This window comes from Megalops cyprinoides, chromosome 4 (assembly GCF_013368585.1).
Source record: "Megalops cyprinoides isolate fMegCyp1 chromosome 4, fMegCyp1.pri, whole genome shotgun sequence".
In the NCBI taxonomy this organism is placed as follows: domain Eukaryota; kingdom Metazoa; phylum Chordata; class Actinopteri; order Elopiformes; family Megalopidae; genus Megalops; species Megalops cyprinoides.
The window spans coordinates 37,063,943-37,080,008 of NC_050586.1; the positions used below are offsets into that span (position 1 = coordinate 37,063,943).

At 48.2% G+C, this 16,066-nt stretch overlaps 1 protein-coding gene across 1 annotated transcript; it reads left to right on the forward strand.

Annotated features, from left to right (window-relative positions):
• The first annotated feature begins 900 nt into the window (after nucleotides 1–900).
• Nucleotides 901–15,552, forward strand: LOC118775960 (LHFPL tetraspan subfamily member 2a protein-like). The gene is made up of 2 exons (XM_036525954.1): nucleotides 901–1,328; nucleotides 13,677–15,552. Exons 1-2 carry the CDS (start codon nucleotides 917–919, stop codon nucleotides 13,931–13,933), a joined length of 669 nt encoding a protein of 222 aa, XP_036381847.1. The 5' UTR covers nucleotides 901–916; the 3' UTR covers nucleotides 13,934–15,552.
• Nucleotides 15,553–16,066: the final 514 nt, after the last annotated feature.

Consider the following 16,066-nt stretch of genomic DNA (forward strand, 5'->3'; position numbering starts at 1 on the left):
CTTCGGTTCTGTATTTCATAACACGAAACAAACCCTTATTGCATTTTCAGGGGCTGTTGGAAAAACCCACTTCAACCGTCAGCCTATTTTTTAAATAACAAGGCGAACCTGATCACTTCAGCAGAGGCTTCCTTTAGCGTCACACAGGAAAGGAATTAGCGCGATGTGAAAGCATTCACTTGAAACTGTTGCAGAGAGAGAGCGGTGACAATACGGATTGGCCCAAACCTGATTTCTCAGAAATAAAGTGGCATGGGGGCGGCGGGTGTTGCAGGATTCTGGGAGATTGATAGGGGGGCCGGAGAGAGGCGGGCCGGGAGGCTTCCAGCTGACGCTGGGAGAGAGCACACTGCCTGTTCGGCAGGCGCTGTGCTGATTCAGAGCTCTTCACACACTTCCGAAGTGGGCGGCTCGGCCCGCCCCCCTTCTTTTCTGTTTTTTTTTTGTCCTCTCACTGCTAGAGTATATATCCCCTCATTCTCGTGCGCTCACTTGTTTTCTCTCTCTCTCTCCCTCTCCCTTTCTCCCGGGTAGGTGTGTTCTCCTTATGATGTCAACCGAATGGCCCAGAGGAGCTCGCTCAGTGATGTGTAGCATCCAGCGCGGTGTGAGAAAGTGAAAAAAAAAAGAAGATACACCTCTGCGTGATCCGGCTCTCGCCCCAGTCGGTGTCAGAGAGAGGGAAACGCACTCTGCCTGCAGGACAGGAGCTGTGGATCAGCGGAACAGTGAGAGTCGCACCGGGACGTTTTTAACCCTTTCTGCCCCTGAGTGTGGTCCTCACTCCTCTGCCTTCACCGAGAGAAAGGAATACAAAACTTTCCCAGAGAGGGAGGATTCGAGAACAGGCAGGAGCTCCGGACCCCTTGCAGTGAAACGGTCGCTGTCCCCCCCCCCCCCGCCCCCACCAGGCGCCATGTGCCACGTGATCGTGACGTGCCGCTCCATGCTGTGGACCCTGCTGAGCATCGTGGTGGCCTTCGCTGAGCTCATCGCCTTCATGAGCGCCGACTGGCTGGTGGGCTACCAGCGGACGCCCGAGCCCGTCATCGGGGTGCACGGCACGCCCGAGCCCTTCCGGCCCACGCTGGGCATCTACATGCGCTGCACCAAGGTGACGGGCCACCGGCGCGGCGTCCTGTGCGGGCCCTACGCCGTGGAGTTCGGCGAGATCGCCAGCGGCTTCTGGCAGGCCACCGCCATCTTCCTCGGGGCCGGCATCCTGCTGCTGTGCGCCGTGGCCTTCATCTCCGTCTTCACCATGTGCTTCCAGAGCATCATGAAGAAGAGCATCTTCAACGTGTGCGGCCTGCTGCAGGGCATCGCAGGTGAGAGCGCCGCCCTGCTGTCCGCTCCTGTTAACCGCCCCGGCCCCCGGTTCCTCGGGCCTAATTTACCGCGTAACCCGGGGCGATCTCACAAAGGCCTCGCCGCTGTAGGGCGCGTTTTACGGCCGACAAGAACGCAAGACCATTAGGGAGATGTAGACCGTGCTGTATGGCTGAATGAGGCAGAAGACAGATTGTTATGACAGTCCGGCGCTGCAGACCGTGCTGTGTGGTTAGACAAAACTCTGGTTGTTATTATGGGTTTGTTTCAGTGCTGTGTCAGTCAGAGGTCGTGTTTACTATTTACAGCCTGCTGTTGCACGTCCTTCCCGAGCACTGTTTCATACTTCAGCATGGGCTCAAGCTCCGAGCCCCAGAGATGCTGGGAGGGGAACGGGACTCTTTGACAGGGCTGTTTGAACTCTTTGACAGAGCAAGGCCTCGGCGGCACTTAAACATTAACTAACCCTATTATGCATCGCTGAGTCCGGGTTTGCCCTGTTTGTTTGCGAGTACGTGAGCGCATACTCTGCTTTCTGTGGCTTCACTCTGTCAGTTCACGCTCACACAAAGAATCGCTCAGCCCCGAGGTGAACGCGGGGTTAATTGCGAAGCGCAGACCCCCGTCGCAAGGTCACAGCCTACTGAAGCCGTTGCCGCCGGCGACGCTGACCCAAACATTTGCGCTGTGCGCTGTCAGCTGGATGTTACCAACGGTAGAGGGGGGAGAGCGGGAGGGAGGGGGGGGGGAAACGGCTGTTTGATTTGCAGCAGCATTCAGCTGCTTTGTCCGGCAAATTACGCGGGCTGCGCTGCCGGCCAAGTGCTTTCCCACAGCGGCCTGGCACTCCCCTGGGGAGGGGCCTATCTGATCATGAGAGGGATATTCCGTTAGGTCCGTTAGCGAAGGCGGGTGGGAGGGCAGCTCCTCCGGTCAGTTAGAGGGAAATCCGCCCGGAAAATATTCGCCAGGAGGGGGGAGGAGAGGGCAGGGTCAGAGCCGGGGAGTGTCTCTGAGGCGCGTGTTTTTACGGAACGCACAGCGCAACATTCCCGCTGTTTGTCGCCGGGCACTGTGGTTAACCCCGTCCTTCCTGTTGTCCTCGGGCATGTGAGGTGGCCGGAAAGGGACTCCGCGGGGAGAGCTTCCTGACGCTCGGGCTGTCTGTCACATGTCGGCGGCCCTCATCAAAGAGTGTATTTTGAATGCGTGGGTCAAGTGTTTCACTCAGGCAGAAGAGTAGAGGAGTGCACTTGCACTCTAAATTTAGCACGTAAAACAGCCTCTGAACATTAAGCTCTGTGAGACAATGCGGTGTTTTTATAGTTTATTTCCTTATTTCAACTGGCTGTTAATTATACCTCACATCTGTAACCCTCCAAACTGCCCTGGTAACACCAACAAACCATCCAACAGTCACTGGATTCATGCCCACAAAGCAAGATGAAACTGACAAAATAATTTTAAGTAAAAGCTGTAGGTTAGATTTTGGTTTACTACTTTGACTATGCCTGACTCGCCTAAATTACATGTATTTATACATATGTTTTATGGTGACACTAGTAAATTCAAATCTGAGGAGAGAATGAACTCTGGCTGCATGGCTAAATTGAGTCTAATGTTCATAAAGACTATAGCATTCACTTTACACTAGTGGTCACCATGCAAAAACTAAGTGCTGGATTCAGTATGAAGTGGTAGATGATTTAGCACTCATTAGCATCACTTATTGCATTGTTATTCTTTCCGTTTTGAACATAAAATTTGAATCTCTGAAAATTCTGTAGTGATGGGTGAGTGAGGTTTCATGAACCCTGAAGTGTGTTGAGCTGTCATGTGTTCACTGCCTTAAACCAATCATACTGTTTTCCTAAGGAGAGGAAAATGTTTTCATTGGTCTTTACAAGTCAAAACACAGCAGCTCCACCCTTTATGGGTTCGCGAAGGCTCTCTCTGTCATCTCAAGAATTATTTAGGGTCATGCTGAGTCCAGAAAGAAGGGAAAATTAATCAAAATAAACAGTCCTGCAGACACATTTTATTTCACAACAAATGTCATTTTACACTTCCGTTCGGGAGTGCGTTACGCAGCTGGGAGCTAGTTGTAAGCATTACATAGCATTAGATATTATAGTGAGTTACTCTGAAGGCACGCGGCTTTGTTAATTTCTTAAGATAATATTTGTGTGGCTTCACAGAGACAGGAAGAGGAAAGTGAGTCAGATAGCAAAGGGACAAGATTCAGTCCTTGTAAGAACGCAACACTGATATGATCCTCGGGATGCCTCAGTTTTAGTACGTCATGCTGCTCGTCATTCGGGCAGGGTTTTGATGATGAGGAGGTTTGCTGTCTACAGTGAAGTACGACAGAAAGGAAGAGCTATAAGAATATATTCATGGAGCAACGCACTGGGGATGCTTTCAATACGAATGTTGCGGTCGATGACAGCATCACAGTAAGATTCTGTTATAACACTCCTCGGGTTCTCAGTCAATGCCATTTCACAACTCGTTGTTTTCTCTGTATTCTCACCAAATTAATAAAGAAAATCGGCGTGCTGCGTTTGGACATATCCAGACCGCTGGCTGCGAGACAGCTTTTCCCCACCAATCACGTAGTGTTATTCCACATTACTGCAGACAGTCAAGTGCAGGCAGGTTACAGATCCTCGCAGCGACTAATTGATGTTTAGTTTATACTGACTGGTTTCCAGAGAGCCTTATCACTGCCAGCATAGCTCTTATTGCGCACATCAGCCACAGTGTGTACACTGTGTGCTGATTGTATTTAACACTTCAATACACTGGTTTATGTGATACATAGCCTGTGGTTAAAGGGTTGTGCCTGACGCTGTGAAATGGGATAATATTTCTACAAAACTGACACGGATCATGATCATGAGCTAGCTTGACTTAGGTTGTGTGACTGGATCTTGGACTACTAGTATACGTTACTGTGTCTGACCACATCCATTTGATTGACAGCGTGGTGTCACATGACACGGTCGACATCAGCCCTGTGTGTTGCATTCTGCACATGCATTTATGCCTGTTTTTATTTTTTACACCACTGTTGTGACTCCCCCTCAGTGGCAGTGTAGCGTTATGGTAAGGAGTAGGGCTCATAACCAAAAAGGTTGCTGGTTCGATTCCCCTCTGGAGCGCTGCTGCTGTACCCTTGAGCAAGGTACTTAATCCAGAATTTCCTCAGTAAACATCCAGCTGTATAAATGTAAAAAAACTGTAACTTATGTAAGTCGCTCTAGATAAGGAGTGTCTGCTAAATGCCAATAATGTAATGTAATGTGAGAAATCAGATGGAGATGTGCTTGTTCACTTGGTTTGGTCATTTGAATTCCTGCATTCTCTAACTCCTCCGAGAGGCCACGCTCGCATCTGCTAAATTACAATAGTGTAATGTAATGTAATGTACACTTACACAGAGTGCCGCTGAGATTTCCCCGTTCAGTCACTCGGTATGCGCAGCAGTTGAAGGCCCCGTCCCCCTGTCTCACCCCCGCCCCCCTTACCCCTCCACCGCCCCCATCCCCGATCCTAACCCCAGCTGCCTGTGGCTGGCCCGGGGAACTCCCCTCGCGGCAGGCTGGCACCCTGCCAGACAAAAAGCGGTGGGCCCGAGCCACGAAACCCAACACCTGGGGTCACGTGCTGCCAGCTGCTCTTTATCCTCAGGGCTTTTCCCCGGATTTTCTCTTCTGGGGTTCGAGCCCCTGCTCAATGGCGGCGTTGCCGTGGTGATCGGCCTATTACTCAATCGGTGCGTTCAGTATGTTTTGAGGCCGTTTGAGTACACACTAACCCCAGGCAAGTAGGCTAATGAGCGCTCTGGAAGAAAATATTTTAGGCACAGCTGCGTGTGCATCTCCCTGAGGATGACAGTGATTTCTGTGTTGGATGGATGGAGGTTCCTAGCATGCTCTGATGTGTCATAAATCAAGCCTCTTCACTTACGTAAGTCGCAAGAGTCCCTTCCACTCCAAATCTCATGCTTGCTGGGGATCATTCTGTTGTTTTATTGACAGTGCACAGTTAGGATGAATGAGATTTGTTAAGAGGTTTGTAGAGATTTCTGTGGTAACATTCAGTGTTTTGATTTCTTTACTCTGAGAAGTGGCTCCCGCGTCCTTATGTTGAACCTACAGCGTGTTGCTAGAATGCAGCCTGGACCTACATTCACATTCACGCCCCAGATGGTAGGTACACCCTGCATTGCGTAAGAAAATGTCTTTCGCAGGCAGCAGTCAATCTACCATCTGAGACTGAGCTCTGGAACATTCCGCACAGCTCTCTCACATTTTCTGGACACACGCTAAATTACCGAGTATTTATCAAATGCCTTTGTAAGGGCCTTCTTAGCACATCCACCTAAATACTTTCCCTGAGTGTAATATCCAAATGCCTGTTGTCTTCTTCTTGAGAGTTTATAAAGAAAGATAAGCTCCAGTTAAATTAATGTCTAAATTGATCGTAGTTTCAGATTGTAATGGACGAATCAAGTTATAGATCAAGCAGCACTTTGTTTCAGAGAATGACACTAGGTGGCCTTTGATTGCAATGGAGCGATTGAACATTGCAAGCTCTCTGGCTGGGTTGGAGGGGAACTCTGGCTAGAGCAGATTTAGATATTCGGTGACGTCGTCACATCTCTGTTGGAGACCGATTTGTATGGAGCTGAACACAAACAGAGCACAGCTGTGTCCACGTCAGCGCCGATCAAACCCAGATGTGAGAGCCGACATGATGGGAACAATTAAAGGACTGTATCGCTCTCAAATAAGGTACTCGGAAGACAAACGCTCTCAGCCCAGGAAATGAGAGATACCCATCTTCGCTGAACGTTTCACCTTTCTGAGGTAAAAAGATGTCCCCCGTCACATAACAGCCTGACATATTTAACTCCAGGCTGCCAGCCATTAACACTTTAGCTCCAGACCGGTGTAGCACAAACAGATGAAATCCCCACAGCCGTTATCAGCGAAATGAGTCACAAGTGCTAATATTTGTTTTGTAGCCTATACTGTTCTCCTGACCTTTAGGTTTGACGGGGGGCTGTGGAGGGCGAGTGGCATCAATGCTATCGCCTGACTGGCCTCTTATCGCCGGGGAAAAACAGGCCTGGGAGGCATCGCTCGAGGCCACATTTCCATCTGACTTCAAAGGGGAAGGCCAGACGCCTCGGTTCGCCCCCGGCTCGCTTTGTTTTCCTGGCCTCCATTACGCTGTCATGGGGGGGGGGGGGGGGACAGCTGCCCAAGCAAGGGGAAGCAGGGCCCCCGCTGTCTGCACAGAGGGGGATGCCCAATTCCCTTTGTCCCAATGTGTTCCCTCAGCAGGGGCTCAGAGGATGTTGTGGAAATACAGGAAGTTCCCTAGCACAAATGCTTCACTTCCTTCAGCCAGGACTCCTAACCTGTAAGAATGGCTTTGCAGCTGACAAGCACTTTTGGGTTTGCCTCCCTGAGCAGTACAAGTATTAGATGTGTAGTTATTTTCACACCTTTCAAAAGCATCTTGTATCAATGTTCCAATGTCCAATGAGGAATTATGGGAGATCAAGCCACTTGGCAATGACAGATATACAGGATATACCAGATTCCTTAAGACATAAAACAAAAGACATGAACTCAGTTCTATGTAACATTGAAACAAGATTTTTGCATATAGACTTGGATTTCAATTCTGAATTGAACCATGGATTAGAGCAACCATAGCCAAATACTTTCTGTGCAGCCATAGTTTCACTCACCAGTGTTTCTCATTTATTTTTTCAGATACGGAATGGTGAAACTGGAACTTTAACCAATGGTTAGAACAATTCTAATATTGTTTCAAATGTTAAGAATTAAATGGAAACAATTATATGGAGTAATCGGGTTTAGGAACAGTGCATTTGGCAGTTTTGTTGGGAAGGGTGGTGGAGGCTCTACCTTTTCTGTTCCAATTTTCCAACACACCAAAGGTTTCCTGCTTGAAATATCAATGTTTTTATTTATTGGCGTGAGACCATAGCTTACGGAGGGAGACGTTCACTATCATTCCCATCACTGAGTGTTTCCAAGTGACTCATTTTCCTCCTGGGGAGTGTCTTAGGAGTGTCTCCCACACCCCTTACTTAAAGGTACAGAAAGCCCCGAAATGAATGCATCTTTTCAGTAATGCTATCCATGTTTTTGAGTGAGAGAGAGGCTACATACTAACATCCATGACAGTGTCAGTGGTTACCTCTCCCTAAATGGCTAATATATGCAATCAGGCAAAGTGGGATATCTTGCCAATGTGCCCAGGTCCCTGTCCCTCATTACTGTGTTGACTGGACTGATGTGACACAGCTGAAAGACAGTAGGCAGAGAAGCCATACGGTCCCTTTGATGTTACAGCCCCCGTGATTCAAAGTTGGGGTGTTTTATCTGACCAGCTTTGAAGGGAATTGGGGTTCTTTCCAATGTAGCACAGAAACAGGGTCTTGCAGGATTACAAGTCACTCGCTCTCCTGCAGTTGTTTCTTTCAGTTTGCATTGACAGGATGCATCTGGCCCATTTATAGAGCACTGCGGCTTGTGCACCTTTTGACCAGGAGCTACTTTAGTTGATGGGAGAAGGAGAGAGTGTGGCACACTCCTTCACCAGCCTGGTCACAATAGCTCTGTTGCAACAGTCGACACGAGAGCGTTTGTCAGTTAGAGAGCTGCGCTGGGAAATTCTTTCAGTACTGCAGTGAAGTGGCCCAGGAATGTGACTTTATCATGGCCCCAATAACAGCAGCAAAAAGAGGAAGGAAATGATTCACGCTTCAGACAGAGGATGAGAGAGAGCTGGGACTACACTGCGTCTTGTGACAGGCCTTCCAATGCCAGAGAAACCTCTAGGCGGGGAAGAGCTTGGAGCAGCTCCGAAATCCCAGAGCGCTTCCCAAGCAGGATCTTACTTGCCCTCCGCGAAGGCTAAAGGAAACACGCAGAACAGAGGAATGGGGTTGAGAAACACCCTGGCAGCGCACGGCTGCGTGGGACGTGTGTCAATCGATGCTGATACAATCAATGAGCCTCCGGCAACGCTGTTCCTCTTTTGATAAAAGAGATTGGGTAGATGTTTCGGTTTTCTGAGAAGAGAAAGCGAGAGTTGAAGGGGGACAGTAAAACTGAATCTGCCTTGTCCATATTTAATCAGAGGGGGTTGTTTACTTGTGCACTTGTAATCACTGCTTTTGGAGCGTTTACCGAACAGGGCTGTCCAAACGGCCAAGGTTTATTGAATCAGAACACCTCAGTATCATCAGATCGAAGTTTAATTTCATGCAGAAAAGCAGGGCTTTTCACAGCACAGAATTCAACAGGGAAAGTAGTAGGTATAAATAAATATGTATATACTAACAATTAAATAGCTGTGCTCAAGTTTTAGCATATGCCTTTCTTTTATGGTACAAAAGCAGTCAGTACACAGCTTAGGCCCTAAGCCTAAGACTCTAAATTTCCTGGTCCTGGATGGCTCTGCACACAGAACAGTATGTGGACTCTCCACCCCACTGTGGGCCCAAAAGCCCTTTGAGTTCACCATTCAGCTGATCCTCTTACAGCGTCCATACCAGCAAGGGGTATTAGCAATGGGGGGTCCAAACTGATCCCAGATCAGTAACAAAGTCATTTCTGGCCCAGAGACCTCCCTGCACTCAGCCCAAATAAAAGTTAGTGAGGACGGGAATGCTAACAAGTCCATCTGTAGCTGGTGGTGTTGGGAGACTTGCTGGACCTGCAGGAACCCGAGCAGCTGAAACCGAGCCCCTATCTGGGGAAGGGGGGGCTGGGGAGAACAGAACCATGAAACCACGCAACCTCCCATGAGTTGCCAGTAGTCCTCTGTCTATAAAGCTGAATAACATGTGGAAAGAATTTATGACCTAGTTTTCATTTCCGTGTTTGATACAATGCATACACTGAAAGTGGAGCAGGGCTGACGTCAAGGTATCCTTCAGCTGTCCCCTGATTCAGCCTGAGGACTCCATCAAATTTGATTTGCTTTCACACCATTACCAAAAGCATCATCACAGAGTGCTAAGCAGTTTGCATTTCACATCAGCAATCCCAGTAATAGTAGATATAACCCAAAGGAATTTGAGGATGGCCTAAAGGAACACATTCCAGTGACGTATAGTAAGATATTATCATAATACTTTGGTGTGGGAGAGGATGAGAATCTGCATTGTGTGGGCAACTGCTGGCTCAGAAAGTGGCTTGCTTGGCCACTCCTTTGAATTTTGCCTTAACTTCAATAACACCCAACTATGCAATTTAAGAGTTTTAGGGGAAAATCCACTCACTTACATCACTGGTTGAATCATTGTGTAGAAGAACATCCAAGGAGTATGGTACTGTGGAATATGTGTTCTGTGACAAGTTTCTTAAAAACCAAAAGACAAAGAAACAATGAGTTGAGGTTACTTTGTTTCACTATCAATGGAGTAGGCAGAAACATACTGGGGAAATCTCCCTTCGACCAGTTTAAGGGAGACCGAGTGTGGGGTAGCAGCTGTAGTGTGGCACTCAACCTTGGATGTCCAACCTCGTATTATGGTTGGACCAAAAGCACGGGGAGGCTGGCTCTGGTGCAGAGAACACAGCCTCAGAGGCACTGGAGAGCATGGGAAACACTCGGTTACTAAGCTAGTGCGGTTGGTCTCAGCAAGCTGCACACAATCCTTACCGAGCACCTGCCAGGAACAGTTGATCAGTTTCCTCTCAAGGAAGGTTCAGTAGAAGGATTCTGCTCTTTTGCAACCTTCTTTTGTTGAAGTAATCACCTTCACCTCCCGAAGAAGATGTAAGCTGACTCTCACTGAGGTATTTAGCTTAGCAAAAGCCCTTACATTATCCAGCCTGAGGCGAATTTGACATAATAGTCTTTTATGCAAGTATGCTTTTGCCAGAGCAACTCAGGTAAAGCCCAGGACTCAGGGCACAGGGGGAACTCAGCGGCTGAAATGCATCTCTCTCAGGAGCCCTCTTAAATCTGTTGGTCCAACAGCTCCGCGGGTCCCGCCGCCAGCCTTGTGACACTGACTCTCCCCGGTGCGCTGATACAGAGTTTCTTCCACCAGGCTCCCTGGCAGCCGTCCGCGTTCATGCTGCTGTAGCAGTACGATTCCCTGTCCGTTAGATGTCTGTTTAACTGCTGGGAACAGAGCGGGGATTACTCAGTGCGCGAGTCCGTTGGAAAAACTTACTCGGGCTCCGAGCCTCCGACCTGACAGGGGCTGCTTTCATACGGCTCTGAAGGTGCGGCTGCCAGGGGGAGCGTTTCTTTGTCAAAGCTTTCAAACATTCTCATTAAAACCGTTGGATCGCGGTATAATTGCTGTCAAGTAGCCACTTTAAGTTTTCAAACCTGGCAGTGCTTCTAGTTCAAACAATAACTTCCTGTCAAATTTTTCCACCTTCTCTTGTACCTACACAAGTTTACCGTATTAGAAAATGTATTGATTCTCCTCTTTGTCAGTATTAAATATAAGAGTACATATCATACATCACAACAATTGCTTAATGTGTATGCATTTCTATAGGTATGCAATCGCTTTTTGTAAACAACTGCACTTTTCTGTTCCAAACCTTGCAAAGCTCTGTGTCCTATGATGCCTGCCCTGAGTTCTGTAGGGTTACTGGGTCAGTGGAGCAGTGCAAAAGTGGGTCAGCGCTACGGATAATTTGGCCCAGCTTGTTCGCGGACACAGGAAGTCGGCTGCAGCCAATGACTACGGAGCCCCTCTTCCTGTCGTTTTTCAGACAGTGGGAAGCCGGGTCACAAGGGTGTGTTGAAAAAATGTAGAGACCCCTCCCCCGCCGCCAACCATTTGTGGGTCACGCGACTCTCAAGGTGATTTGCGGTCAACTGTGTGCATGAGTGTTTTTCAATGAGCAGCGACATCTTCCAACTGTGAAAACCGGCGCACTTCAAATGTAATTAGTAAGGCTTTCCCCTGCAGGAAAATATGCCACAAGCTCCACCCCGCTGCCTTCTGTTAACTGACCCATAGAAAACAGCTTGTGGAGTTTGTCTTATCAAGGCCTTCTTTCTTTCCCTCAAAGATCTACAGTTCTTCTCTTCTTTTGTGAAGGGTTTTCCCCTGAAGGGATGGTCTTATCTAGCGTGGAGTGTTGTTTCATCATGAATAACAGTTTAGGAATTTGGCAATACTGTAAGCCAGCCATGTTTTCAGCTCACCCAAGGGGACAGACAGCAGATGCCGGTCAATTCGGGCAGTCCTCACACTGATCTTCCTTCTTTGGTACGAGCACGACCGAGCTGAGAGTCATTTGAATGAAACGGAGCCGGGATATAAGTTATAACCAGTTTCTTAACAGCAAGTGAAATTTATTGCTTGTCGTTTTTGTAAGTAATATAATTAACATATCTATTGTTTGTGGTGTATCTGCCAAAATGACCCGCAGCGATCCCACAAAGATTAAAATATGGCCTTTCTGTGTATTTACATAGTAATCTGCAGTAGGGTAAACTGCAGTTTCAGATATCTAGACAAGGAGCTATGCAGTACTAAGCCGCAAAGCACAAGCCAAGGGCTGATTCACTGTGACTTTTCAGACACGTTCTTATTCATTGAGCATCTGTCATTCCTCACTGGGATCACAGAGACGGATAGCAAGTGGTACTTATTCTAATTCCAGCGGTCATCTCAGGGATTTACTTCAGATGGCTTCAGTGCCGTCAGTGACAGACTCACGTTCGCGATAGCTTTGAGGACGGCTCCAGAAGCCTGCGGAGAGGCGAGTCATCTTCAGCTCCAGGTGTAGTCATGCAGGTTCCCATGCATCCCTCAGATCAGTGGTGGCCCTGTTGTGTTCACGCCGCTGTTTTTGAATAACTGTCTACCCGGAATGTCTACTTCCCTTTCTGAGTCAGCCTGTTGAAATCCCATCCAAGCAATGAGAACATGAGGGCTTTACTGTTACCCTTATCTAGCATGTACTACACTACAGAAACAGCTCTCCTAGATGTATCACAACAGTCCTAATGTACTGTACTGTACTCGGGAAGAAAAAAAAAACAGGTGCTTTGGCTTGGATTAACCTTCGATGAAACTGCACGTTTTATCAGACGCGCTCTCTACATCCCCATCTGTGCTGCATTACGCTGCAAAGGTTTAGGTAACCTCTGACCGAGCGCTGCTTTAATTGTATTGAGTCCACTGGAATCTATCCATGATCTCTGGTCTCTGAAGATCTCATCACAGCCCAGAGCAACAGGAAATCGGAATGACCAATTTATTGCAACAGGAAATATTTTGATTGGAGGAAATGGCTTTTCCCGTGATAGAGAAACACGGCTTTGTTGCCCCTCTCTCTTCCGACCATTATCTTTGGCCGGCTCACCTTGATTTCCATCTTGCCCAGGGTCCAGACAGTCGGGTGGTCCTGACAAATAAAAAAGACTAATGTTATTACACATATACAGCACGCTGTTGGAAGTGAATGCAGCACATGAACATTTTCACCATTTCTGCAAGGTTAGTTCGAGTTTATCGTGACTAGACATTTCCTGCCCATTAATTCATTTAGCAATTCAAAGTTGCCTTCTTTTTTTTTTGAAGCCCAGCAGTTCAACTGCGGTGGAAGAAATGGCTGGAGACTTCCAAGTGAACTCGCTGCAGATCAGCAGATTTCGATGTGGTAGTTTAGTGGAAATCACATTATTGTGACCTGTTATCCCATTTAGCCGGGATCGTTTCCTTCGGAATTGCTGTTTGACTTGAATAGCATGTTTGAAGAGGAAACAATGGCGGCAGGAATATCACAGAGAGAGCAGCAGGTGAGGAGAGCAATAACAGGAAGGCGTGATTCCTTTCAGTCTCGGGCCGGCCCAGCCGGGTCCGTGAGGGAGTACTGCTGCTGCTAAACTTAGCTCAAACAATACACTGTGTATACACTGTAGTCTTCCCCCGCATTGTGTTTTCTCACATGCTTGAAGTGGATACAGCCATTGTCTGGGATGGTTAGCTTAGAAAATCAGTTCATTAATAATGAAAACAGTCGGTACACTTGGTACCAAATAATCATGGTGTTTACAGAGCTCTGAGAACTGCTCTCTAAAAACGTGTGTGTAGTTTAAGTCAAAATTCTTATGTAACGTGTTTCTTTCTAAGGAAGTGTTCAAGGATAAACCGCAAAGAAAGTGTTTCTTTGAACGTACCAAGCTAATATAAAGCTGCATACAGCCAAATACCACTCTGGGTGCCTTTGTAGCAGAGCACCATAAGGGCTGCTTCCTGTCTGTAGAAGAAGTTGATGGCTGACCTTGTCCGTCTGTCTCTCTCTCCGCAGGTCTGTTCCTGATCCTGGGCCTGATGCTGTACCCGGCCGGCTGGGGCTCTGACAAGGTGCTGTCCTACTGCGGGGCCGACGCCTCACCCTACAAGGTGGGCCTGTGCTCGCTGGGCTGGGCCTTCTACACGGCCATCGGCGGGACGGTGCTCACCTTCATCTGCGCCGTCTTCTCCGCCCAGGCCGAGATCGCCACCTCCAGCGACAAGGTGCAGGAGGAGATCGAGGAAGGGAAGAGCCTCATCTGCCTGCTGTGAGCCAGCCTCGGATCAAACAAGGCCCAGGCCTACTTAAGTCACGGCCCAGGCTTACTTAAACTGAGGCCAACGTCTACCAAGGCGCGGACTTACTAACTCTCAGGCCTGCTATGGCCTCCCCCACTCACAAAAGGGATTGAGACATTAGTGTTTACCACTAGGACTAACGTTCTTAACCAGTCTGTCGGTCTGTTTGTTTCATTTGGGTAGGCGAGACTCGCTCCTTGCATCAAGCTTTTTCTACAATAATGCTGTCTATGTACGTGGTGCCCCATTTCACAGTGCCAGCGTAAGCTACCCTGATACAGAATGAATTGTAAATAACTTTGTATATACTGTACAGAACTTGAGAGAATGTGGAATTTATTCTTCTTTTCCAATGGCATTAAGCATCAGACTATTGTGCAAGCAGTGGTTGCTTTCACTTGCTGATTGCTGGAGAGCCGAAGTCTTGCCCAGGAGCCACCGCTAGCATGTACTGCATCACCAGCTGTTCTTATGATTCAGTCTGCCTTCCTAAGATTTCCTGTTAATTTACAGAAAGTAGCTGGAAAGTAATTAGATACTGGGCAAAGCATTTCTGCATTTATTGTTCAAGACTGTTTTCACCACAAATGCGAGGAGCACACACGACTTCCCAACGAGGCCTTAAATCCTAAAGTATGGAGGAGCATGTATCATCGACCAGACGAACTGGTGCAGCTATCTCCGTCTGCCGTTTGCACGTCATTGCTTTTGCCATGGAAACAAATGACTGTGCAGGTGTCCCCAGCTGCCTCGTGTCATACAGTGGGATAGTGTCTTAACTGAGACAGACAGGAAGTACCTGGTTGCAGTGCCAATGACTCCTTATGTTGCCTATTTCTTCAGAGAGAAAGAGCGACCATGGTGCCTGGCTGATTACATCAGCTGTCTGACCCCCCTGCCCCCAGCCTGCTCAGTTGAACCATATAGGGGTTGGAGGACAGATTTTGGTGTAGTGCCAGCACACCCACACTGGGATCTCCAGTAGGGGTGGGACAAAATTCTGCCAAAGACAACAGCATCCTCACCAGGGGAAACAGCCCTTGGACTTTGTCGTCCACATCCAGCACTCTCAATGAGTTGCCGTGCCAACATGTGTACCCACACTGACGTTTTCCTTGCCACTGACAGAGCAGGCTGGTGTTGGGCTCAGTACTGCAGCTCGGATCGGACACATAACCACGCAGAGCAGATGAGAGACTCATCGGAAAGGTCTTGTTTCAAAATCCGTGGATAAGAGATCACAGGCCTTTTTTTGGTGGTGTTAAAGTAGGCAATAATTCATGTAAAACTGTTTCTGTGTGTTGCTAAGCTGCAGCGGCCAGTGAGTTTCCAGCGAGCTTCAAAGGCACATGGGCCTAGTTTTCTGCCGTCCCGGGCCCACCGGGCTGTCACTCACTTTTTTATTGGTACCACTTAGGAAGCAGGACTAGATCCCACCCGAAAAAGCCTGAGGTCGGGCCAGGGCGTGAGTCACTGCTGGGGTCACATGCTGTACCACAGTAAAAAAGCTGCAAAGCTGGCAGGTTGCATCAACGCTGCCTCCAGAAAACCTCTCAATTACTTCCAGATAACATTTACAGACTCCTTTTTTTCTGCTAAAACGAGGACAGAGTGAGTTGTCAGAGTTTCAGTTTAATGTGAGCAGCTCTATCTGAATCGCTCTACCAGCGTTCTAACCCTCAGCTTCAGGAGAAAACATCACTTAATCTTGCTTAGCGTTTCCACAAAACAGGCTTAGTCCAGTCAGACGTAACCCGATAGCAGCTGGGCTGTTTGGTACAGCGGTTGCTCCTGTAATGAACACGTAATGACTTGAGCACAGCTTGACGTCTGAACCGTAGGTGTGCCTGAGAAAAGATGCAGATCGCTGCACAGAGGGCTTTCAGAGCACGCTAAATTCACCAGAAAGGTAACAGACTGTCTCCAAACCACAAGCACAAAGACCGTGCTTGTTTGCAAGTGTCTCTGGGCATTCCCTACTCACATGGCTTCCTTCAAGTACAGGCACAGAGGGAGACACTGCATGCACGCATTGGTTAGCATTACAGTGGGTTTGGGGGGGGGGGAGAGACACACCTTTACCTTAGACCACTGAACGGGAGGGGA